Below are 26621 nucleotides of genomic sequence, written 5' to 3' on the forward strand. Positions count from 1 at the left end.
GAAACAACGTGAGATACACATCTGGGTATAATAATTACAGTTGGAGATGCCGTAACTGTAGTGTAAAGTTAGATAGGTCGTCTGCAGCTTTTCGTAGGAAATGTTTAGCTTCCCTTCAAGAGTGCAACAAAAAAGGTTGATCAGCGCCGTTTAAAGCATTCAAAACCAACGAAACTGCAAAACAGTCGGGAAAAGGGTGCAACTCTAACGATCGTACCCTTGCTATGGGTGTGATAAGCATACTTTGCACCCTTTTGGATAATTGAAAAAAAGGGTGCAACTGCAACGATCCCACCCTTACTATGGGTGCGAAGAGCATACTTTGCACTCTTTTGGTAGGGGTGCAAGGGTGTGAACTATAGACACGGAAATGCACCCTTAAGGGTGCAAATTTTGCTACAGTGCTATAGTGGCGCAGAAGAATAGTGAGCAGCAATGACCTTTGAAAATACGGCTTGCGATCTCTATTCTAGCGAGGATGCCAGATGATACTGAGGTATCTGGAGAAGATGTGGGATACGCACTTTTGGTGGTTGGCATTTGACACTAGCAGGTTAAGCTGTTGTTGCGCTCCGGGGGAGTTTTATGCATGGGCTAAGGGCTTGGTCTTGGCGCTTTTGGGGGCACATACGTTTATTTTGCACGCTTTTTAACGTACTCGTACGTTGTATTGCTGTATGATCCCGTGCAGTATAGACTTCGCCGACGCCCTTCATGTTTTTCCGCCAAAACAGCTTGGTAAGTGCGCGGTAGACAAAGTTTTATCAGGAAACGGAGTAGAGGACCCATGATACTTATAGATCTATAATAAGCCCCAGAAAGCGGTGAGGGTTACAGTAAAATATTGGTTAGCGGCTGATAGACATCTGATATAGTGTCATAATTGTTTGTGGGTAAACAATCAACACGCACTCTTCTGGTGAGAGGCTCTGTGAGCGGAGTTATGGATATGCCACAGTTGCTGCCTGTTGGTGAAGTGGACGAACGTCAAGGCGCGGAGGCTCAAATGAAGATGACCTGAGCAAACACGGGGAGGTGGCCTTTACCTGGTAGTCTCAAAAAGGCCAATGAGTGCCAGAATAAATAAAGTGGAGCTGAGAACACCACCTTGCACAATGCCACTGCAGGTGTAATGCTCAATACATTCGGACCATTTTCACATTGCACATAAGGAAAAAAAACGATTTCTCCTGGTCAAATAATACAAACATTTTTTATGTAGCATTACATCGGATACATTATGCTTGGTTAATCGCACCATATGTTAAAACGTCATGCACACTAATGTCCTTGAGGAGGTCTGATTTTTGACAGGGAGATCATGTCAAGGTAAAAATATAAAACGGTAGAAAATTACAGCCACTTACCCTCTCGGTACGATCAGTGATCAACGCGATCTAGAGGCGACACGAATGACTGCCACTGCGATAGAACTTGTTTGTCACTACCACTCAACTGTCACTGAACAAACACAAATAATTGTGAAGGTATGTGACTAAGGGGCAGCGTATACTATGCATCACGGCCTAGGTTAGAGTTTCCGGTTCGATAAAACAATGATAACGTTATTATGACCAAAATATTAAATGTTCTCTTCCCTCCCCTTTTGCAATGTACCATCTCTCTTGCCCTTTTTCCGTTCCTCATACTTCCCCCAGGCAGTCCTATGACAATAATTATTCTTCACTCATTGGTTTGCCCTTCGAAATATGATTTTCGTCTAGAATAGTAAGGTGAAAAAAATTCCCAATCGGCCGCATTCGCTATAAGTGCGCACATTCCCCCGTCCACGAGAGCCAGGACCAGGGACGCCATATTGTCGAGGGCGCCCCTGCCCGGTCCAGATGTTCGTGTGCTATGTCTCAGGCCAAACTGGCTAACATGTTGTGTGGACAGCACGTGAAAGTGCCGCAAAAGTTTGGTCAATTGTTGTCAGAGCTTAGGCCTGTACTCTGAAAGTGTCAACTTCGGTCATCGCTGATTGGTTGGAGCCTCGAATGCGGAAGTGACGCCTGCGGGACGACAGCCGACCTGTCTTTCCTATTACGCCATCTCGGTTGTTCGGCATTGCATCAGTTACGGTGGCGCAAAAGTGAATATCACAGCAGTGGTGCTACAAATACTTTGTATTTATATTTTGAAGCGGCTTTCTTTGGTTAAAAGGCGGTGCGAGCTCTTATGCGCAACTAACGGAATCCGAGACGGCGGTGGTAGCGTCTGCCGTTTTTCGGTGCGAGGGAACGCACCCAGTTTAGTCCATACACCTTTGTTTATGTACGCTTCGTGGTCATTACCGAAATACGGGCCCCATTTTATACTCGAACTCTCTCACGATCGACACTGTGATAATTCTATCAAGCACGTGCTTCATCCACTTAACATTATACTCTCTCACTCAAGTACTCACAGTCTGTGGTAACACATTATACGAGCCGACTTGTATTACTAAGCTGATAGCGGCACGCGTCCTATACAGTCCTCGAGAAACGGCGGAGCGTCGTCAAAGGTCAAAAGGCTGCTGCAGAACCCAAGTCAGCCAACCGGAGCAGGACCTGAGCCGCCGGGGGCTTCAAACAGCTAGTCCCACCATTTTCCCTGCACGACGGCTTGCTGGAGTTTTGTGCATTTTTTTTTTGTTTTCTCTCTCTCTCGCTCTTGTCCAAACCACTTCGCGTCACTTCACGCAAGGGGGCCAAAGGGTGTGCGGGCACTGTCAAAGCAGCCTACGCACGTACACGGCCATTTTCACGGTGGCTATCACTGCACCGGGCGTGTACACTCCCACTCGATCGTGCACTTTTGTCACGAGGCGGCGAGGAAGACGGACGGCCGGAGGAGGGGAGGCCAAGTCGGAGATGGAGCAGCGCATAGTTGTCGTCGCTCTAAACGAAAGGTATATAAAGTTGAAGAAGGACAGGACCTGCGGGGCCGAAAGACTAGTGGGGAAAGAAAAAAGGGGAAGGCTAAGAAGGACTTGGCCAGAAGGCACGGAGACTTTCCGGAGCTCGATCAAGAGCCACGCCGAGCATATAGAGCGGCTATAGGGCTGCGGGTCGTCCTCCATTTCCAATAGCCGACAGCCCTTTCCCCAAAACACTTCTTCCCAATTTTCCCTCTTCCCCACCGACGCGCCACGGCGGTTGTGCCATCGGCGACGGTGGTGGTATAGAGCATAACGGTGGTCCCCACGTACCCTCGTCCTCTTATTCCGATGCGGCTCGGTCGAGGAAGAGAGTGTGCGGCAGGGTAGTGGATGAAAGTCGGGCAGGCTTTTATGTTTTCTCATATCAACTTTTCGGCGAAGGGAATCACCGCCCTTCCCTTCTCGCTGCTCTCCCTTTTCCAAGCAGGCGGCAGCAGCGTTTCACAAGAAGACCAGGATGCCTCGGTCCCCACTCCTCTCCTGCTCCTCTATATATGCGGGGGGGGTCCCTTCTTTCGCCGTTCACCTTCCCTTCCGGTCGGCATCCCACGCTCGCCTTTCCTCATTTCACCCACGCTTGAAGAGGGGGTCCGTCCTGTCGTCCAATGACGGGCCCCGGAGGGCCCAGCGCCCGCGCCCTGGGCTCCGCCCGTCTTTTATAGCGCTGTACTACACGGCGGCGCGTTCTGTTTTTTCCCCGCTTGTCTGTCGCGTGCTCGTTTTTGCAGCGCGTACTGACGCTAGAGGCTCCCTCACAGCCTTTATTTCCCACTTTCCTCTTTCCCCTCGGTCTTTGACGGCAGTGCGAACGCCAAGAAAGCGAAGCACTTGACCGAATGAGGAAGAGAGAAAGATGGGGCAATGTGTGGAGCAAACAGAAAGATAGAACGGAGGAGGGGTGAGAGGAAGGAGGAGGAGGACGTCTGCGCAGGGAGACCGGGGGTCCAAACTCTTAATTTCTCGGCGGCCGGAGAGTGGAAACCCCACCTTGCGGCGTCGACTTGCGGCCCGAGGGACTTGCGGCAGTCTTCAGAAGCGGTAAGCGGCGACGCCTGAGCGCCCTGTGGAGCCCTTTGCACGGCGCCCCCACTGTGCGCTGGCTTCACTTGTATTCTCGACACATCTTTCGATTGTTCCTGACAGCTGTTGAACCTGTTGCCACTTGCGGCCGCCTAGTCCGCAATGTGACGACGAAAGAGAAAGGAAGAGGGTAGAGTACTGAGCCTGTGCTGACGTAACTCTTCGATTTCGCTTGCTTTGTTCGGGCATTTTGACTCGCGCGGTGAAGTCCCCAGAAGAAAACAAGCGGGCTTGAGGTGACAGTGAAGCATGTGCCCACCCGCTGAGGCTGAACGGAGAATAAAATAAAAAAAAAAGAAATGACGAGTAGCTGATGGTTATGAATAAATCTTGCGTCCCCTGTGTCCCACTGCCAGGTTTCTTCAGAGGGATGGTAGACTGAGGCGTGTCATCCGCCATTTATGCGCAAATTTATTTCGGACGCCGCCGGAGTTATTGTGCCCGAGAGGGCAATGGAAGAAACAAATGAATGAATCAATGAATTTCTTTCTTTATTTATGTAATCAGAAGTGGAAGGGCTGAGCTGGTTGCTGTGGAAAGGGAGTAAGAGGATGGGTTGCGGGAGACTTTTCTTACGTTGTCCCGGCAGCTGTGTTTTCTGCTTAGTGGGTTGGGGATTCCTCTTTGCAGCGATCAGGTGATCTTGTGGATTCCTGCTTCCCGAATGAAAACACAAAGGCTGCTGAGGGTATATCTTCTGGTTGGGCCCATTCTACTTATATGAGTGATTCCGGGTTGTCTGTACCATGAAAGAAAGGTACATGTTCACTTTTAGGGATATACGAGCATGTAAGACATACAGGCTATCACAAAATACTCGTATGTGAGAGCACTGACCATCATAACAACTGCTGTCTTGATTACGGCATGGTGACGTCGTTTTATGGCGTCTCAAGAGACGAAAAAGTTAAATCTTTAGCGCGTTTGGTATGATGCGCCGACTTGGTCATTTACTCAGTGGTCTTGACGCAAAATGCTTACTTTTAGGCGCGGAGAGCAAGTTCGCGAACAGGCACAAAATCGGAAACGCCTAATTCTTAATTGGACTCAGTGTGCACGCTTGACCAATATTTTTCATAGATGTACTCGCCCTGTACACCTGTTGAGTTTTAATTCGGCTGTTTCCTTTTGCAATGATTTTTTTTTTCATTGTGCAGCGCGCATCTGTGGATGTTTATGGGTATTACGCATAACAGTTTGTGGAAGAACGTTCCTAGCAATATCTCTCTCAATTAAGGAATGCATTCTAGGGTCTGCAATCGCAGGCCCGATTTTCAGTCAGCCCTTCGGGGCAGGACTTTGCGATTGCATTGTAGAACTCACCAGGATAACAGTATATGTGAAGGATAACAGTATATGCGAGGAATAACAGCAAACGGGAAGGATAACTTTATGTGTCAAGGAGAACAGATTATGTGAGGAATAATAGTATTATGTTCCAGAAACTCCTGTTTTATGGCATTTGTGGCGTAGCGCTCCAGCTCATCCGCAACTATTTATCCTGAATATTCTGGTATAAATGCGTCAATGGCTTTCGTTCTCAGCTTAAAGAGATAACATACGGCGTTCCACAGGGATCCCATCTTAGGGCCGTTGCTTTTTATTACCTATGTTAATGACATTGTACATATTCCACCCACACCAGACAATATTATCTACGCTGACGATACCAGTTTGTTTTTGAGCTCTTGCATGCCGGGCTAATGCGCGGTTGAACGAATTACTGTCTTGGCTGAGCGCAAATCAACTGCTTCTAAATGTTAGTAAAACGAAATACGTCAGTTTTAAACCTAGAAATAAGCCTTACGGCGCACTAGTCAATATTAAATTTAACGACACTGTAATAGACAAGGTATGCTCATTTAAGTTCTTGGATGTTCGCTTCGAGGAGCACTTGAGCTGGACGCCTCACATAAAAAGGATACACGCGAGTGCATCTCGATCCGTTGGCATGCTGCCCAAAATTAGGCACTAAATTCCTGTTTAGTTAAAGCGACTGCTTTACTTCGCCCTTATCCAGTCTCAACTTAACTACTACTTACTAGTCTGGGGCTCTACCACTCAGACTATCATTGACAGACTGGTTATTCTCCAGAAACGAGCCATGCGCTGCATTGAAAACCTTCAGTGGCTGGATCACATGGCCCCGGTGTCTAAAAGGCGTAACGTGCTTAAAGTTAACTAGTTATACTAGCTGAATCTTGACACACATATAACATATAACACCATATAGCATGAAACACAGCTTCTTCAAACCTCCCGCTGTGAGACCAAGTTATGGCACCCAAAACAGTGATGTACTTATTCCCTAACTTTCTGAACACCCACTGATCTTTCCTGGATATCATGCACCAATTTAGATCACCTGGGAAGTTTAAAAAGCCTTAAAAACTTACATGCTGTCTTATTCAAGGTCATGAGTATTTTCTGCCTTCTCTCATGCCCTTAATGTATACATGTTGAAAACTTGCGTTTTGTGTTGTTGGTGTTTTTTTAAATTGTTTATTTTCATTGCCATTTGTATAACGATCTAATCCATCACTTGCAGTTGCCAACAAGTGTATGGGTGACTGGGTCTTCGTCGGGCATCTGCCTTTAGCCCTGTCATCCAAGACCAACTGTGTCTGAAATAATTTTTCGGATAAACAAATAAATGTGTGAAGGATAACAGTATATGTGAGAAATAACCGTATATGTGAAAGATAACAGTATATGCGAAAGAAGAATGGTATGTCATAACGAGCCTCTCATTTCACTAACCTTGTCTGCACACCAGGATAAGAGTATAGGTAGGCAAATAAATGCCAACGTCTTTAACAGCTTAGGCTATATAAGCATGGCAGTGTAGGTGGAAGGGGAGGTTGTCCGTGTTATCTAGGTGAATTTGGGAGAAGAAGAGGAGAGGCTCGACAAAATGCATGGGCTTCTATAGGCCATCGGTGGGAATGTATTTATGCCGCGGTTCCAGCCAACGTTTCGCGCGTATGTCTGCACATTTTTTTTTCCATTTCGGGAACTACAGTTTTCATTCTGGAAACCATGACGTGTCTCTATGTGCCGGCCGCAATAATTTAATTGCTGCTAGCGTGGCTACGAAGTAACGTCATTTCCAAGGTTGCGTAGAGTTGACAGTGCTTAGGCAACTGAACTGGACTGAGGTCGAATCATGTTTGAGGAGGAGGCGGAAGCGGCCTTATATCCGATAAAAAAATGAAAAAAAAAATCCAGATGCGATAACCGAGACTGCATTACGCGGTATCATTGCACTCTTTTCCTATGGCTCATAATTCGTCGCTTATTGCTACACCTAAAGCATTTTATAAGCACATTTTCCATAACAGCTTACGTAACGCCGCCTGTAGTGGGCCCTTGTGACAGAGTAAACTTCAACTATGAAAGAGATCCACTAGGCTTCTCCTTTAAGCTGTTGTTTCTTTACGTTGTTTGAGAATTCAAAAAAAATTATTTTGAAACAATTTAAAGATCAGCCGTTTTCTGAAAGCAATGCGACGAAAAAAAAAATAAAAGCTGAGCGCTAACGTACAGTACTGAAGAGTCTTCATACTCAATTTTAACGCGATACCGTTAAAAGCCCCATCCACCAGAAAATACGGTGTTGGCATTGTCGGCGTTGTGAGAGAAAAATCACGGGCATGACTCTGGCAGGTGGTACCGAGAGAGCAACTAGGTCACGTGACCTTGTGGCGTAATCACAACCTGCCCAGCGGATAGCGAGCAAACAGCCCACCATGGCAGGTGGCAGTTAAATTAATGATTGGTCGCTCGGGAAGAGCAACCCTGGGTCAAACAAGGACCACCACTCGGAGCACCTGCCATCGCAGGGCAGTGGCGCATCGCTTAAGCGCTGCACCACTGCGCCAGGAGCGGTACGAGGACTCCCAGGGATCTATGAGTATTACGCTATCGGGTCACCCTTAAGGCGGAACTTAAATGTTCCCTCCAATTTTCAACAACAACAACACAGGCCACCATCCCGCCACCATGCGACATTTAGAAATCTCGCGTAGCGATCATTCGACGCCATTTTGGAAAGAAACTGAACGTCGCTAGCGTTGCTTGTGAGGTTAATTCTGCTCTGACTGAACCGAGAGATCAGGCAGATCATCTTGACAGGTCAGACTGTAGGAGAGTTGAAGAGGTACGCAGTCTTCAAGGATCGGATCGATCGCATGCATTGAATGTGGTTACAATCTAACGGAATTCTAACGGAATTTGCGCTTACGGCCAATAAAAGGAACCCTTCGTTCGTAAAGCTTGCTTGCTTCAAGGATTGGATCGATCGCATGAATTGAATGTGGTTACAACCTAACGAAATTTGCTCTTGCTGCCAAGCAAAGGAACCTTCATTCGTAAAGCTTGCTTGCTTCTATTGGCGTTCATTGTGAATTCTGACAAACACAAACAAACAAACAAGCGAAAAAACAACTTCATCACTGAAACTTTATGATCTCATCACTATAAGCATAATTTCTGTTTGGGGTTTTGGTCTGCGAACTCTATAAACAATGTTCTGTGATTTCCTTTACCATTTCGCTCAGTTCATTTCCACAGTGGAAATATACTTTGAAATGGTCGCATATGTCTATTCATTTTTTTTTAAATATAGGGGCCCCTCACACGGTTTCCGCGCAGTGTTCTTAGGTTTTCCCCTTTGTGACAACCAACGACGAAAATAAAACCCCACCGATTCCAGTTTTTCTTCAGTCCGTCGTATAAAATTAGACTGAGTCATTTGCAGCTGCATTTGCATCTGCTGTGCCGGTATGCTATCTTCTCGTACCTTTATGCCCGTGCGCTGTAAAAATGACCCTTGTTATCACCCAGAGCAGGTACCCCCCCCCCCCCCCCCCTTACTCTTTACAACTGCACGAAATGAATTCGCCAGCTGCGCGCCACATCACCTCCATTGTCTTTCGAAAGTACACGGAGAAGCGTAGGATACAACACAACAGCATGTCCACAGAGTATGGCAGCGGTGCAAAAACATATCAACGTCACAGCAGAGGGAAAAGACAGTGCAGAGGAAAAAGAAAACGACACGCTGGATGGCTGTGTCAGCGGGTAATGAACTAACTAGTCGCAGGGTATGCGCGTACGGACGATGCAGCTGTCTTAAAACGGCTTTTGTGTCATTGCTGTTAAAAGCGTGCTTTCATATGACTTCAGTGGTGCGCCTGCTATACTGCTACAAAAAGGAGCTGCGTTTAACCTTCGCTCTTAATAATAATAGTAATAATAGTAATTACTTTGTTATTTCCGTTAACGCCAGTGGCTAGTTAAACACCATCGTGTAAAGCGGTGTCCTACCGCGTGCTTACCGCTGAGGATACCCAAGTGCCAACGGTTGTTGGCGAGGAGGCCTGGGACAGTACAGTTCGAAGACGCAGGCATCTCGACGAAGGACAACGGTATGGCTTCGCTAGGCCATTTCGACCAATTTGTCGAGGACGGGGATGAAGACTTCGAGTCGTACATGGAACGCTTTCAAAATTACCTTCGAGCTTACAAGGTGAGCGACGACTTGAAGGTGGCCACTTTTGTGGCGGCCATGGGCAAGAAAACATATCGTACTCTAAAAAACCTGCTCGCTCCAGTGAAACCAGAAGAAGAGGACTACGACAAGCTTGTTAGGGTTCTCAAGGAACATTACTCTCCGAAAAGGATGGTCGTAGCGGAGCGTTTTCAGTTTAATTCCCGAAACCAGCACGAAAACGAAAATTCTGCAGCATTTGCCGCTGAGCTGAAGAGGCTGGCCGCGTACTGCGAATTCGGCCAGTTCATGGATGAAGCATTGCGGGACCGTTTTATAACCGGTTTGAGAGACCACGCTACTCAAGCAGAGCTACTCAAGAAAAGCACGTTGACGTTTGCAGACGCCTGCGATCTCGCGAAAGGCATCGAACTCACTCGTTCCAAGACAAAATTGTTTCAGCCGGCTGCCAAGGAACTGGAGGAAGTGAAATCTTTAAAACGACACGCGCAGACCTGGGAGCTCGGAGCTGGAGAACAAGGTAAACCTCGAGCAATGGAGGAAACAGTGCGGCATCGATGCGAAGCACAAAGCTGTTTCGGAAGTGGGTCTCCTTCCACCGAGCAAGTCTGTCCGTTCCGGAATTGCCGATGTTGCGTTAGTGAGAAGGCGGGATGCTTTGCAAGGGTCGGCCAAGCGTCTTCACGGTCCGAGCAAGCCCTGGACGGTAGTGCGGACCGGGAAACAGGAATGAACGGTGAGGACGAAATTGTGCTGCGTAGCGTATGTTTTTGCGAAAGTAATCTCCGTAGCTGCGCTGAGAACGTCAAATTAGCCGGCACAAATTTTAGAATACAAATTTATACAGGTATGTTCGTTTCCATTGTGCCAGAAAGTGTTTGTCGCAAGTTCTGGCCAACCTTTTCACCAAAAGAAAACATTTGACAGAAGTCTGTCTGGTTGGGAAATTTAATGTTAGGAAAGGTAAGTGACGCCAACCAAGTAAAATACAGGAAAAAATACAGGAAAACACACGACGTTTCGGGACCGGCTCGGCCCCTTACCTCACTCACCTTCCTAACCTTAAAAAGCCAAGCTGCGCTCGCCCGTAGTCACACCGTGAAGAAGGGGCCGAGCCGGTCCCGAAACGTCGTGTTTTTTTTCCTGTATTTTTTCCTGTATTTTACTTGGTTGGCGTCACTTACCTTTCCTAACAACCTTTTCACCAGTTATAGTCTAAAGATAAATTGCAAAACTTAGGGGGTGTTAAAACAAAAAAATAAAAAGAAAAGCTTGATGGACCCTAATCTAAGCGGTCACTGTGACTCCTATTCTCGCGTATAATTCGCAGTGATGTGAATCTTCATTATCAGCAGTAGCAGCATTATTCGCTAGAGGCTTTGAAGCTATATGCTGGATGAGCCTGTGTGGCAAACGTAGCAGCCTTAATAGAAAAATCCTCGAAAGCGTTTGAGCCAGCACTCAGGACTCATAAAAAGAATTCCGGTGAAGCTGCTGTTGAAAGATGGAAGGGCACCTGTCTACAATATATATATACGTGGAACCTGTATATACGTATAACGCACGAGTTTAAGCCGCTGGTGCAACCAGGAGAGCTAGTTCCAGTGTAACACGGTGAACAGTTAATTGTTTTTAAAGCCGACAACAAGCTCAGAATATGTGGAGATCATAAGGTAACACAATATGCGGAGATCATGAGAACCGACCGTTACCCGTTGCCAGTAATGGGATATATTTTTAACGTTACATTGCTGCGAGAACTCACTGAGCTGTATCTTTTACTCGCCTACGCGTTTACAGCTGCAACCACACCCGGATTTACAGCTGCTTGTCACGTCGGATGCGCGTAACCTACGCGAGCCTTCCATGCGGGTAACACGTGAATGGCATACATTTTTCACTCAGTGATCAATTAAGCACTCAAATGGTTAGGCGTGGTGGTCTGCTGTCTTGATGATACCATTCTCACAGCGGGAAAAGCCCTTGTCGAATACAATCGAAAAAAAAAAAGAGAAAAGTATGCTGGCAAGGCTTAAAGAACGCCGGATTATATTATAACAAGAAAAATGCAAGTTCTTCCAGGCACCCTATGCCCTGGTCATGTGACTGACAAAGAATTCCGCCCTTCGGACCAGAAAGCGCGGGAAATTAAGGTAGCGGCAATTCTCAGGGATGAGTAGAAGCTTTGATCATACTTCGGTGTTTTAAATGTCTATGGGAAGTTTACTGTATGAGCTACTCAGTAATAATACTGAGCTAAATGGACAGCAGAAAGAACGAGAGGGTGGCTTACGCAGTACTGTGCACCAAAGTACTGCGATCTTGTAAAGTATTTTAGTCTAATCTGTGACGCGTTAGGTGTATATAGGGACGTTATTTTGCAAAAAAAAAAAAAAAAAAAAGTTTGACTTAAACGCTGATCGCTTTAGCGAGCAGAACTATACGAAAAAGAGCAAGCCTATATGCACATAAAAAAAAAAAAAAAACTTACGGTGTGCCTAATGATCATAATGCGATGAGAATGCGTTATTAGGTCCTCTCCTTGCTTTTAGTTGCTTTTCGTGTGTATATATACATATAACTGTTGCGAGGAAGGCACTGTGAACACGAAATTATATATGTCAGTCATCTATACATTTCATCATTATTATATATTTCATCATTATATATTTCAGTCATGTTCTGGGCACCATATATATATAAATATATTAGTCTTCACTTTTAGTCTTTTGTTTGTTTGTTTTTTTTTGTCCTGGGCTGGCATCCACATTCCGGCCTCTGCCTCCTCTTCCTTGCAAGTGGCGAGGGGATTTCTCTCTTCTCTTTGTCACGTACTACCAGCCGTTACACGTGGCTCTTCTGTGTGCCAACCGCAGCACGTGGCAAAGGACATCGTCGTACGCCGCCTTTTCTTCACGATGGGGCTTCCTAACGCATTAATACAGGCAATCGCAGTTGCGTTGAGAATACGAAAAGTTCACACATGTTTGTTCGGCCGGACGTCTTGCATACACAAGGACCCTCAGCGGTTGGTAGGCACGGTGTGCCTACCATGACGCATGACGACCTGATGACCAAGCGCATGACGAGGCTGTTCTCGCTATGTCAGTGGCCCGTGTTCAGCTCTGGGCTTTATTTCTGACCGTCTAAGTCCAGCGATGTCGTAAACACTGGCGCACTGTCGTCTCTACGGCCCCCAAACCAACGAACTGGATTGCATGCACGTCTTGTTACTTGGTAATTTTTCTGTCTGTGCTAAAGGAATCAAACTGGACACATGTATAGGCAAGGTCCTATAAAAAAGTGGAGTTTTACTCACTAACCGGCTGACCACTTACGGCATATGATCTGCCAGCGCCCTGTTTAGTGCGCCGCAGTGAAATTTCCCACGGCCAAGATTGCGCAACCTGGGACGCTATTATATAATGTTTTACTTCGTATTTTTTTTATTTGGTCGTGACGTCTGTTTCGACGTAAGCCAACAGCAGGTGGCGAAGCGAACGACCAATCCCTGACACTGCCGGTCGCATCCAGTCCGGCTGTGTCACAGGGAGCATACTCTTGCAGTTCGTCGCACATTTTCTTTCCCGATTCGAAAGAAGTGTGCAGAAATCTTGTCGTGCTCCGCCATCTGTCGGCGCTGGTCCGTCTTAGCGGCATGGGTGCGGGGTGCGTTTTTTCAAGTAAGTGGCGCTATGGGCTTGTTTCTACTCCGACCGACGTCGGGGTAGAGCCTACGTCGGGCGGGAGCCAGTTCGTTTAATCTTATTTTGGTAGGGAAATCGTCCGCACAGAACAATAATTAGAGGTTTCTAAGATTGGTTCGACCGTGAAGACCAAGTTCTCGCGATAAAAGGACGAGTTCAGAATCCTCTTTAGTGCACCTTTAAGCTAAACTGGATGAAGCTGAAGAAGGTACAAAAATATTCATATTGACACCTAATTATCATAAGTGTTGGGAATGCACTAGCATGAGGCGCTGCTTATGTCTTTACCAGTAGTGACGTCACTTCAGGTCTGGTGACGTCACTTCACTCCAGCCACTTGATGATCATCTGGTCCGGTGACTTCAGTTTTTTCCAGCCAATGGGAATTGTCCGGTCTGATGAGGTCACTTACCTCCAGCGAATGGGCGGATTTTATGACCAACACTTTTTTTTACCGATGAGGCTTCTATTGCTATCATATTTAAAAATGTCGCTGGATGCCACCGCAGCACACTAGCGGAAAGGACAGGGTAATGACACCTGTACTTCGTTTTTCCCTCATGGCTAGCTTTTAAGAGCTGCGCTTTCTTTGAAGGTAGCCTCTTTGCAATTAGAAAGTGATAATCCATTGATCCTGAACAACTTTAGTTTGTCCCCAAAGTCCCTTTTAACTCTATGATGGCCCGACATCGAAAGCGTCAGATAAAAGTTTGCGGGATGAAACATCGGATGAGCGCCGTATGGAGGAATTAAAACGGGACTAACTGCCCTACTGAGTCCTCGCGAAGAATGACCTTCCGTTGGGAGACCAACTGTGCCTGGTAAGGGATTAAAATGGGACTAACTGCCCTGCTGATTCCTCGTGAAGAATGACTCGTCGGTTGGGAGACCAACTGTGCCTGGTGATCCCTTTCCACTTCAGTCTCTGGGGAGTAATATGCGCTTCGTGAGAGACTAAAGGTTGCGGCAAATTTGCGTCCCGTTCAATAACCCGTGCACTCCAGTTAATTTTTCTCTGGCATAGAGTATAAGGACTGGAAAACCATACTTCACACTGGGCGCGATGTGGAACAGGTTCGCAAAACAGTCTCATTAAGTCACGTGTGCTCACAGAGCAGTGGCGCGTAGTACACACCGTTGTAAGCCACGAGCACGCCTGGCTTAAGGCAGTTTTTTGATTCACAGGTGACAACAAAGCAGCGAATACGTCACATCAGAGATCTGAGAGTGCAAGGGACCTCAGGCTGTTTTGTGTACACTCCTGTAAATAGCGAGCTTATATCTGCAAAAAAAAAAAAAAAAAAAATTAAGGTACGCTGGTTCTATCTGCTTCTGTTGTATATAACATAAAGCCCCGTGCACTGTGATGAGGAACAAAGATGGCAACTGAAAATTTCGTGTCCCTACTTTTTTAATGTTTATGGTGTACTTTTTAGAATTTGGATACATTATCCGTCGCGATAACGTAGTTGCTGAGACGTGCCGCTGCATATCGGAGTTCAAGGGATTGCATTTCAGCCACGGCGATATTTAGATGGCGGCGAAAAATACAAAACTTCCTTTGGACTGTGATACGTCACTAAGCACAGAACCCAACCACCCCAAGTGTGTATTTCTCCGGAGTGTTGCTGCCATGTGTAGTCACGGAAACCCAGGTGGTCGGAATCTCTACGGCGCCTATTTCTCACTTCTTCCACTCCCTCCTTCTTCCCCTCTGTGCGGTTCGGTGTCTGTTGAGAGTGAGAAGGCTACTTCTGTCCTCAGTTCCTCATGAGTAATTCTCCCTTTGGCATATGCAGTGAACCAGTACGTGGATACCGATCTTCACAAACTCCTGGAAGAGGAGTCAAGAACTTTCATTTCTAAAATCCTGACCCTGTTAGAGTCGATATTTACTGTGACACTATTAAAATCAAGCATTCTATAAAGAAGCTTTAAGAGCATTAATCATGTCCATACTACATGCGTAGCTGCTTAATTTCGGTGAGGTACAAAAGAGAGCACCATTTGGAATAAAGTCCCACTCGTATCAAACTTTAGATGTAAAAGGGAGCCATCGTATTTGTTCTCATTACATTTTTGCTTTTATCACCGATGCCCTGCATATCTTTTCTCTGATACAGCATCGCATAGCGCTTTTGCTGCTTCGTCGTTGTACGGTCGTCTACACGTCTGTCTATGGAGCGCACGACAGGCGCGCTCTGTTGTTCACTTTTGACAGTCGCCGGTACCTATCGGGCTCCATATCGCTTTCAAAGGCATGAGAAGTTAAGCTCGGTCCATACCAATATGCATACGCGATGCGGTCTCATTTCGAGCCACATACCATTGATGAATGACGTCTGTATACTCCCAGGTGCTTCGAGCGCTCTACAGACAGGTCTGCACTATTTTTTTCCGGTGCGGTTTGATCACTGCTCTGTTTTCTTTCCGTGCTCTTTTCTACAGGGTGCTTCATTTTCTCTTTTTCACGAATACTGTTCTTTCTCGCTTCGATGTTTCGTTAATGTGCTGCTCTGTCGTAAAGACCCATGGGCGTCCGGAAGGGGGGGCAAAGGGAGCGGTTGCCCCCCCCCCCCCCCCCCCCCCCCCCGTGAATTACGGATATTATTTATGCCCTAGCAGAAAATAACTACAAACCTACCGCCTCCCCCATCTCCGGACATCGGGTGCCCCCCTCCCCCTGGAAAAAGTTCTGCGGACGCCCTTGCACAGACCTATCTAGAGCGCCCAACTCCGTGCAGTCTGCGCTCCACAGCGCGCAGAGCGACCTCTAGCGGTAGCGCCTGGCTCGAGGTGGCGCATCTTTGAGTATCGTCTGTTCTAGCCACCATAGTCTGTGCATGCGCTATCTCGAACCAGGCGCTACCGCTAGACGCCGCTCTGCGCGCTGCGGAGCGCAGACAGCATGGAGTTGAGCGCTCTACATAAGTCTGCGGATGACTGTACGCAGTCTTTTCCAAATGCCAAAGATGCTTATGCGCTACTAAACCCTACAGAACACATCTTTTCTAAATGCACCGCGACCATCATAGGGTATGTGCAGGAACCATCTTCTCCTAAATATGTCGTCTCTGGAAGCGGTGACCGCGTGCTTTACCGACTTCGGCGCTACTGTTTTCCGACTGCTTTGTCTGCATTCAAATCAAATCAAATCAAACTCTATTTTGTCTACCAAGGAGAAAAGGAGGAGACGGGTAAAAGTCGCGTAACTGCGTCTTGACAAAGTCCGGCCCCGTCTATGTACAGTTCGGCAGTTACTCAGTGCAGTGCAAGAAAAGACATTACAACTTTAGTTCGCAGACCCAAATTAGCACTTTACGGAACAAAACACTTCAGATGAAAGCACATCAAGTTTCAAGTATACATTAGAAACACAGTCAATAAGAAAAACATTAGGTTATAATGTGAATCACGTTAGGCCTACTCTTCCCAGAAAACCACGAAATGAAAGGCGTTTCCGATGGTTTGGATAGGATATTGTCATTGAGGTAATCGTCATCGGGCGGAATTTCCTCTGTAAATTCCTTTTTTGCTTTTAAACGTTCTTTCTTGATCATTTCGCTCCTTTGCTTTAATTTTTAACTGCCTTTAAGCCTCGCAAAGCCGGGAACGTTTGCTGTCAGTTTTGTGTATATTTGTATTTATTCGCCGATAGTGCCATTAAATTGCGTAGAGAAAGTGGGGAAAAAAATTCCGACGCGCTACTTAGAAAGTGAAAAGCACGGGATGTGTGGGCGTACAGCTTTTTGCGGATGTTTGTTTACAGCCGTGCCGCAATGGCCCAGCTGCGCGCTTCCATGTCCATCACGGCGAAAGCGCCGTTCTGATACTGGCTTGCCTGTAGTCGTACAGTCATCCGCACAACTGTCTCGAGCGCTCGAACGGCGTGAAGGGGAGGACACTTGTGTCATTTACCGGTGACCTAGGGCACGAAACCTGACCTCATCGTAGAGGCACGAAACCTGACCTCATCGTAGATGAGCATTCCTATGGATAGTGTTTAACTCCTCTTTAAACGCTGTATCGGCCCCGGCTTGCAGCGACGCTTGTCACAAGTGCAATACACAGCGCGCCGTTCGAGCGCTTTAGACAGACGTATGGAGGACTGTACACGCTATTCTACGACACTGACCTCGTATATAAAACTGCGGATAGAGGAGGTACTGCGTGATTATATGCACAAAAGACCGAACAAGAGCACTCCTGCGTCTTTTTTTTTTTTGGATGTCCTCTGATCATATACACGCTCTGGTGTGTATAGAGACTATACACACCAGAAAGGCATGTCAGTAGGCATGTCATGCTTTGCATGACATGCCTACTGACCAGAGTAGAGTCGAAGCTTCTTTCTAGCAGTAATGAAAATCCGGCTTTATTGCATTTATGTATCAGTTAAGCAATTAGATGCCAGAAGAAAAGGCGCAGTTCTTTGCGATGTCGATAACGGGGCGTTGAATCGCTTAAAGCACAAACCACAATAAAGCTGCTGCCCTTGCGTTGCAGGTTATATTTAGCGCGACTGTGCATATGCTCATGAGTCTTAAGTCTATACCTCGACCACAGCGATGAGAGAGAGACTGACTACTTCTCCACAAAATCAAGTCGATTCGAAGCATCCTCTGGTTGGGGCCCCCGGTCCAGGGCTCCTGCATGGTCAGCTGCGTTGTGGGCCCTGTCGATGAGCCAAAGCTGACCTTCCAGGTCCCAGGTGGACAGCGCTACCTCTCTCAGCTTCGATGTGGCATTGTGTATGACTGGTAAGGCTGTTGTTTACAGCCCCATGTAGAGAGAGGGAGAAAGAGAACGAGAAGCTCTTTAAATAAAAAAAAGAACAAAACATTCAGCCGACGTTTAAATCTGCTGACTTGCTACTCTGCCTGGGGAAGGGATTCGGGGAGAGAATGACAAAATGAGAGAGGTGTAGGAAATAGGATGAAAAAGTTCAGTGCGTACGGAATGCGCAGTGAGAATTCTGAACGGAGGAATAGAGTTTGTGTAGAAGACCAATGTCATTTAAATAATCAAATAAAAACTTCATAGCGCGTCGCTGCTGCCTATAGCAGGCTAAAGATCCTTATACACAGTCGAGTGTTAGACGCACTTCACCGAGTGATGACATAAGATGTTCATAATGCGCACGCTGCTCAGCATACGCTAGGCATTCTCACAAAATATGCTCCACTGCTTCTACTAAGCCGCAGTTGTCGAAACACGGACTGTTTGCTTGACCTACACGGACCTGTAAGGCGTTTGTGAATGCAGCGGTTAGACGAAGTCGATGATAAAGAGTTTCCAGATGGCGAGGAAGTCTTGGTGACAGTCTTGCTATGATTGTGGGTCGATGGATTGCAGGAATTGGTGATGATGTCTCGGCAAGCTCCACAGCCACTTTTTTTTCTTAAGCGCTTTTTTTTTAGCTAGCTGGGACGCCTCGGACCTCGTCTAAGCCGCAGTTGTCGCAACACGGACTGTTTGCTTGACCTAAACGGACCTGTAAGGCGTTTGTGAATGCAGCGGTTAGACGAAGTCGATGATAAAGAGTTTCCAGATGGCGAGGAAGTCTTGGTGACAGTCTTGCTATGATGTGGGGCGATGGATTGCAGGAATTGGTGATGATGTATCGGCAAGCTCCACAGCCAATTTTTTTTCTTAAGCGCTTTTTTTTTAGCTAGCTGGGACGCCTCGGACCTCGTGAAGTAAATCAACTTGTAATTCCGGTGTTCTTGACCTCTGCGGGCTGCTTCATAGCAAAATGCAGTGGGCGCGGAGAAGTTGGGGCCGGTCCAGATGAAACCTTCTGACATTTCTAGTTTCCGAGGCTGCCGCCAGGTGCCAGATGGCGCTGAACACTGAAAATCACCGCGGGAGTTTCGAACATGCGGTACATCCCATTGATTTACTACGGCTGTCGGAAATGGTTGGTTTGAGTGCCGGAAGCATTTTACCGGTCAGATTTTGCAGCGCGGAGGAAGAGTCGGCCACGATAATTACGATGCTCGCAGAAAATCTCTCGGGACTTTTTAGTTTTTTCAAACTCACAAGTTCAAAATATCGCCATTGAGTTACGCGGTGTTCGCTGCTGGTGGCCGACAGATGGCGCTAGTTGCTCACATCACATAAACAAAAAAATAATAAATAAAGAAAAGCTGAGCATGGTGGCAATTGCCACCACCCCGTTTCAAAGGGGGCGCTCCCATCCATCCATCCATCCATCCATCCATCCATCCATCCATCCATCCATCCATCCATCCATCCATCCATCCATCCATCCATCCATCCATCCATCCATCCATCCATCCATCCATCCATCCATCCATCCATCCATCCATCCATCCATCCATCCATCCATCCATCCATCCATCCATCCATCCATCCATCCATCCATCCATCCATCCATCCATCCATCCATCCATCCATCCATCCATCCATCCATCCATCCATCCATCCATCCATCCATCCATCCATCCATCCATCCATCCATCCATCCATCCATCCATCCATCCATCCATCCATCCATCCATCCATCCATCCATCCATCCATCCATCCATCCATCCATCCATCCATCCATCCATCCATCCATCCATCCATCCATCCATCCATCCATCCATCCATCCATCCATCCATCCATCCATCCATCCATCCATCCATCCATCCATCCATCCATCCATCCATCCATCCATCCATCCATCCATCCATCCATCCATCCATCCATCCATCCATCCATCCATCCATCCATCCATCCATCCATCCATCCATCCATCCATCCATCCATCCATCCATCCATCCATCCATCCATCCATCCATCCATCCATCCATCCATCCATCCATCCATCCATCCATCCATCCATCCATCCATCCATCCATCCATCCATCCATCCATCCATCCATCCATCCATCCATCCATCCATCCATCCATCCATCCATCCATCCATCCATCCATCCATCCATCCATCCATCCATCCATCCATCCATCCATCCATCCATCCATCCATCCATCCATCCATCCATCCATCCATCCATCCATCCATCCATCCATCCATCCATCCATCCATCCATCCATCCATCCATCCATCCATCCATCCATCCATCCATCCATCCATCCATCCATCCATCCATCCATCCATCCATCCATCCATCCATCCATCCATCCATCCATCCATCCATCCATCCATCCATCCATCCATCCATCCATCCATCCATCCATCCATCCATCCATCCATCCATCCATCCATCCATCCATCCATCCATCCATCCATCCATCCATCCATCCATCCATCCATCCATCCATCCATCCATCCATCCATCCATCCATCCATCCATCCATCCATCCATCCATCCATCCATCCATCCATCCATCCATCCATCCATCCATCCATCCATCCATCCATCCATCCATCCATCCATCCATCCATCCATCCATCCATCCATCCATCCATCCATCCATCCATCCATCCATCCATCCATCCATCCATCCATCCATCCATCCATCCATCCATCCATCCATCCATCCATCCATCCATCCATCCATCCATCCATCCATCCATCCATCCATCCATCCATCCATCCATCCATCCATCCATCCATCCATCCATCCATCCATCCATCCATCCATCCATCCATCCATCCATCCATCCATCCATCCATCCATCCATCCATCCATCCATCCATCCATCCATCCATCCATCCATCCATCCATCCATCCATCCATCCATCCATCCATCCATCCATCCATCCATCCATCCATCCATCCATCCATCCATCCATCCATCCATCCATCCATCCATCCATCCATCCATCCATCCATCCATCCATCCATCCATCCATCCATCCATCCATCCATCCATCCATCCATCCATCCATCCATCCATCCATCCATCCATCCATCCATCCATCCATCCATCCATCCATCCATCCATCCATCCATCCATCCATCCATCCATCCATCCATCCATCCATCCATCCATCCATCCATCCATCCATCCATCCATCCATCCATCCATCCATCCATCCATCCATCCATCCATCCATCCATCCATCCATCCATCCATCCATCCATCCATCCATCCATCCATCCATCCATCCATCCATCCATCCATCCATCCATCCATCCATCCATCCATCCATCCATCCATCCATCCATCCATCCATCCATCCATCCATCCATCCATCCATCCATCCATCCATCCATCCATCCATCCATCCATCCATCCATCCATCCATCCATCCATCCATCCATCCATCCATCCATCCATCCATCCATCCATCCATCCATCCATCCATCCATCCATCCATCCATCCATCCATCCATCCATCCATCCATCCATCCATCCATCCATCCATCCATCCATCCATCCATCCATCCATCCATCCATCCATCCATCCATCCATCCATCCATCCATCCATCCATCCATCCATCCATCCATCCATCCATCCATCCATCCATCCATCCATCCATCCATCCATCCATCCATCCATCCATCCATCCATCCATCCATCCATCCATCCATCCATCCATCCATCCATCCATCCATCCATCCATCCATCCATCCATCCATCCATCCATCCATCCATCCATCCATCCATCCATCCATCCATCCATCCATCCATCCATCCATCCATCCATCCATCCATCCATCCATCCATCCATCCATCCATCCATCCATCCATCCATCCATCCATCCATCCATCCATCCATCCATCCATCCATCCATCCATCCATCCATCCATCCATCCATCCATCCATCCATCCATCCATCCATCCATCCATCCATCCATCCATCCATCCATCCATCCATCCATCCATCCATCCATCCATCCATCCATCCATCCATCCATCCATCCATCCATCCATCCATCCATCCATCCATCCATCCATCCATCCATCCATCCATCCATCCATCCATCCATCCATCCATCCATCCATCCATCCATCCATCCATCCATCCATCCATCCATCCATCCATCCATCCATCCATCCATCCATCCATCCATCCATCCATCCATCCATCCATCCATCCATCCATCCATCCATCCATCCATCCATCCATCCATCCATCCATCCATCCATCCATCCATCCATCCATCCATCCATCCATCCATCCATCCATCCATCCATCCATCCATCCATCCATCCATCCATCCATCCATCCATCCATCCATCCATCCATCCATCCATCCATCCATCCATCCATCCATCCATCCATCCATCCATCCATCCATCCATCCATCCATCCATCCATCCATCCATCCATCCATCCATCCATCCATCCATCCATCCATCCATCCATCCATCCATCCATCCATCCATCCATCCATCCATCCATCCATCCATCCATCCATCCATCCATCCATCCATCCATCCATCCATCCATCCATCCATCCATCCATCCATCCATCCATCCATCCATCCATCCATCCATCCATCCATCCATCCATCCATCCATCCATCCATCCATCCATCCATCCATCCATCCATCCATCCATCCATCCATCCATCCATCCATCCATCCATCCATCCATCCATCCATCCATCCATCCATCCATCCATCCATCCATCCATCCATCCATCCATCCATCCATCCATCCATCCATCCATCCATCCATCCATCCATCCATCCATCCATCCATCCATCCATCCATCCATCCATCCATCCATCCATCCATCCATCCATCCATCCATCCATCCATCCATCCATCCATCCATCCATCCATCCATCCATCCATCCATCCATCCATCCATCCATCCATCCATCCATCCATCCATCCATCCATCCATCCATCCATCCATCCATCCATCCATCCATCCATCCATCCATCCATCCATCCATCCATCCATCCATCCATCCATCCATCCATCCATCCATCCATCCATCCATCCATCCATCCATCCATCCATCCATCCATCCATCCATCCATCCATCCATCCATCCATCCATCCATCCATCCATCCATCCATCCATCCATCCATCCATCCATCCATCCATCCATCCATCCATCCATCCATCCATCCATCCATCCATCCATCCATCCATCCATCCATCCATCCATCCATCCATCCATCCATCCATCCATCCATCCATCCATCCATCCATCCATCCATCCATCCATCCATCCATCCATCCATCCATCCATCCATCCATCCATCCATCCATCCAGACATGCACAAGCACACTTCGATCGGATTGGGCATTTCTAGGTCCTGAGTGCCACTCTTTATCCTCGATATCCTCACTATTTATCCTTTATCCTCGGGTGTCACCAATTATTCATTGACGTAACGACATCGGTTGCAGTTCAATGGCGCCATGTCGACACATACTCGGCAGCTGTCCACAAGAGAAACGACCTGCGGAGATGGGCTGATGAGCGGCAGTAAAATGCTGCCAGAAAAGTAGTAAGCGGGCAAGGTCACCATCTGTTGTGTTGTTTGTGACACATCGTCCGGCTTCACCGAGACCATTGCCCGCGCCGACCGGAAGGAAACGGCCCGTTGCGGTTCAGCGAAAGATGTACCCTTAATGTTTTTTTTTCTGTCTCTCTCTTTGTGTGTACGTGCGTGTCTGTCTACGCAACATTAAACAGATAGATAGATACGATCATTTGTGCCTCAAAGAGATATTCCGGCACGCAGAGACTTCGGCCATTTCTCTGCACGTGAATAACTCGCATAAAAATGAACAGCACTGAGAGATATTGATACATCGTTATATACTCATCGACTGAGCACGTTCCATCTTCTAATTGTACTGCACCTTCCTGGCATTCGCTTCGACCACCGAGCGCCCCCAACCATCTACCGCGGGTTCACCAAGCATGCAATCTTCCACTCAATTGAAATGCCTCCCCGTTGTTTTGGATGCCAACGGTTTGGACATGTGTATAAATTTAGCACCAAGGATCAATGCTTCAAAGCCTGCAAACAGACTTTGACAACTGCGGCGATGATCACCAAGCGAGTTTAGGCGCTGCCCTTTCAGTGTCAGCCCCTTACACAGTCTTAAGTCCTTCACTACTGGTCCCCAAACCGACCCTACTGAGAAGTGTGTTCCTGAAAGTTAGCGTTGGAGTCGGATTCTCGAGTCGAATCGTCAGAAAGTCTCCAGACGTCGCGGTTCCCTGCGTTCGAGTTGGTTGTTCGAGATGCTTCACCAAGAAGTGCCCATGCTCCTGAGCGACCAGATGACTACCAGACTCCACGAGGAATCTTCCATGCCCCACAAACGACATCAAACCAATTACCGTAGTCTGCCTTAGTCTGCATCTTCTGTCGACGTTGTGAGGGAGTACGTTGCGCAAAATAACGAGCTCAAAAATCACTGTCTGTGTGACCTTCTACGCGTTTTGTTTGAAGCCATGCGTTCATATGTGCCAACGATGCCGCCGGTATACATACGCCGTGAAATTCCGCATGAGTCTTTGAACGTCACCGATATTTGCTCGGAAGTCATTAAATAGCGGCTGCGAGGAGACAACTCGGCTCGCGAACTGCTGTTGCATCCGTGTACGTGTCTCTGCGGGAGAAGTTAGCATTCCGTTGGTTTCTGCAGTAGTGTTGTGTTCAAGCTCCTTGAATTATCTGCTGTAATTTTAACGCTCATCACTCTAACTGGGGGTTACAGGAACACAGTTTAACGCGGTCGAAAACTTGTAGACATCATGACCGATTTGTAACTGCCAATGATGGAAGACCCACTTTCTTTCGGCCACCAGCCTCAACCACTGCTGTAGACCAGGCTTTACACTCACCTGATGTCCGGGTAAAGTGGTCAACGGCTCCCGATTGCATGGGAAGTGACAATTTCCCAAAATTCTGGAACTGACCCTTGTCCTCTCGCTTCTTCGTCCACGTCTGTGAAGGACCCTGTTCACGTTAAAAGAGCTGCAGACAGCCCTGAATGGCCTGTGCCGTCAGTGTGCACCTGATCCCGAAAGCATCTCCAACAAAATGCAGTGCTACCTCTCTCTTGACCACAAAAAGGCGCTGCTGAAATGATTCGATTGAATTATGGAGATAGACGACGTCCCGCCATCATGGAAGGTGGCTTCTGTTGTTCCCGTGCTGAAGTCTGGCAAAGAGATGACGGACCTGGCCTCATGTTGTCATGTGTCACGCATTTTGTTCATAGATTTAAACGTTCTACCTATCTCGGCCCTTTATTTTTACAACCTTGGTATCCTATTCTTTAAGATTCTTCATCATTATCTCCCGCTAAGCATATTTTCTCTCGGCACGATCATGAGCAACATCGTCACACGTTTTGCGATGCGTAATAACTTTTTACTACCTAAGGTCAGAACTAACTACGGCAAACAATGCCTTCATTTTTCATCCGTATCATTTTGGAATTCTTTAAACATAGACGTCAAACAAACTAATACGCTTTCTTTATTCAAGGTCAAACTAAAGCTTTTCCTTCTTAATTTGTGATTTTTTTGTTATGTTATTGATTCTATGTATCGCGGCATCTGTGTTTTATTTTACATTATCGTGCATTACATTGTTTGTATTTAAATATTTCAGTAACTAATATTACATTATGTACCCATATTTATTCTGTTTCGTCGCTAATTAATGTGTTGTGTATTTTATATTATGTTGCATATTGAAATTTATTTTCATGGGAGGTCCCGCCCGCGATCTTGTACCATGGGACCTCTCGCTGTATACAATTGTAACATTTATTGTATTACTCAATAAACTTTCAACTTTCAACTTTCAACTTTCAAAATCATGTCTAGTCGACAGAGAACTCTTGGACAAGTAGGATAGGAGCCCACCCTTGGAGACCTCTCCTTTTCTTTTTCTTTTTCAGCCACACTCTCATCATGTGTGGCTGAGTTGATGGCGAGGCTGGCAAGTACATGCTTAATTTGGTGGTTAGAAGAAAACAAGGCACTTTCATCACACATTACTAAACTCCGCCCAGGTTTGAGTGCCCAAGATAGCGTCTTGGACCATGGTAAGCCACATTGAACATCGGAGGGCTTTTGGTCATTCGACACTACCCATTTTTCTTGACGTTGCCAAAGCTTATGAAAACATTTTCGAAGCTAATATACCCCTGCTACACGGGCGCTTCGAATGCCTTCCAACCGAATGTCATTCGACTCGACTGCCGAACTAACGCTGCTACACGAAGTTTTTCAACGGCATTCGGTTCAGATGACATGCGAATGGACGGAGTTCCGCGGAGGCATTCCAGATTTTGGAATGCCTTCGATACGCGAACACAGCCAAAACCGACCAATAGCCGTCGCCGCCGCCATCGCTTTGCCCCGTCCACAGCCGCGCGACTGCTTTCGGCTCTGTGGCTGTTAATTTCAATACCCGTTGTTGGCTTTTTTCCGCTGTTTGTTTAGCAAATAGCTCGTGTTCTAAGTGAGTGCTTGAAGAT

At 47.2% G+C, this 26621-nt stretch overlaps 2 protein-coding genes across 2 annotated transcripts in view; both read left to right on the plus strand.

The window, feature by feature from the left end:
- Positions 1-3892: 3892 nt before the first annotated feature.
- Positions 3893-26621, plus strand: part of Tdc2 (Tyrosine decarboxylase 2) — a 137905-nt gene continuing 115176 nt past the window's right edge. Inside the window, exon 1 of the mRNA XM_089573918.1 lies at positions 3893-3961. The gene's annotated coding sequence lies outside the window, so the exon portion shown is untranslated. The remainder of the gene's footprint in view (positions 3962-26621) is intronic.
- On the plus strand, positions 9435-10853 carry LOC149363926 (uncharacterized). The gene is made up of 2 exons (XM_089568622.1): positions 9435-10035; positions 10846-10853. The coding sequence occupies exons 1-2, from the start codon at positions 9435-9437 to the stop codon at positions 10851-10853; spliced, it is 609 nt and encodes a 202-aa protein (XP_089424748.1).

The sequence above is a fragment of the Amblyomma mixtum genome, chromosome 2 (genome assembly GCF_055824585.1).
Source record: "Amblyomma mixtum isolate Tamu chromosome 2, ASM5582458v1, whole genome shotgun sequence".
NCBI lineage: Eukaryota > Metazoa > Arthropoda > Arachnida > Ixodida > Ixodidae > Amblyomma > Amblyomma mixtum.

Bases quoted from the DNA above. Each gene is read 5' to 3' on its own strand.
- LOC149363926 (XM_089568622.1), top strand. From the start codon at position 9,435: ATGGCTTCGCTAGGCCATTTCGACCAATTTGTCGAGGACGGGGATGAA.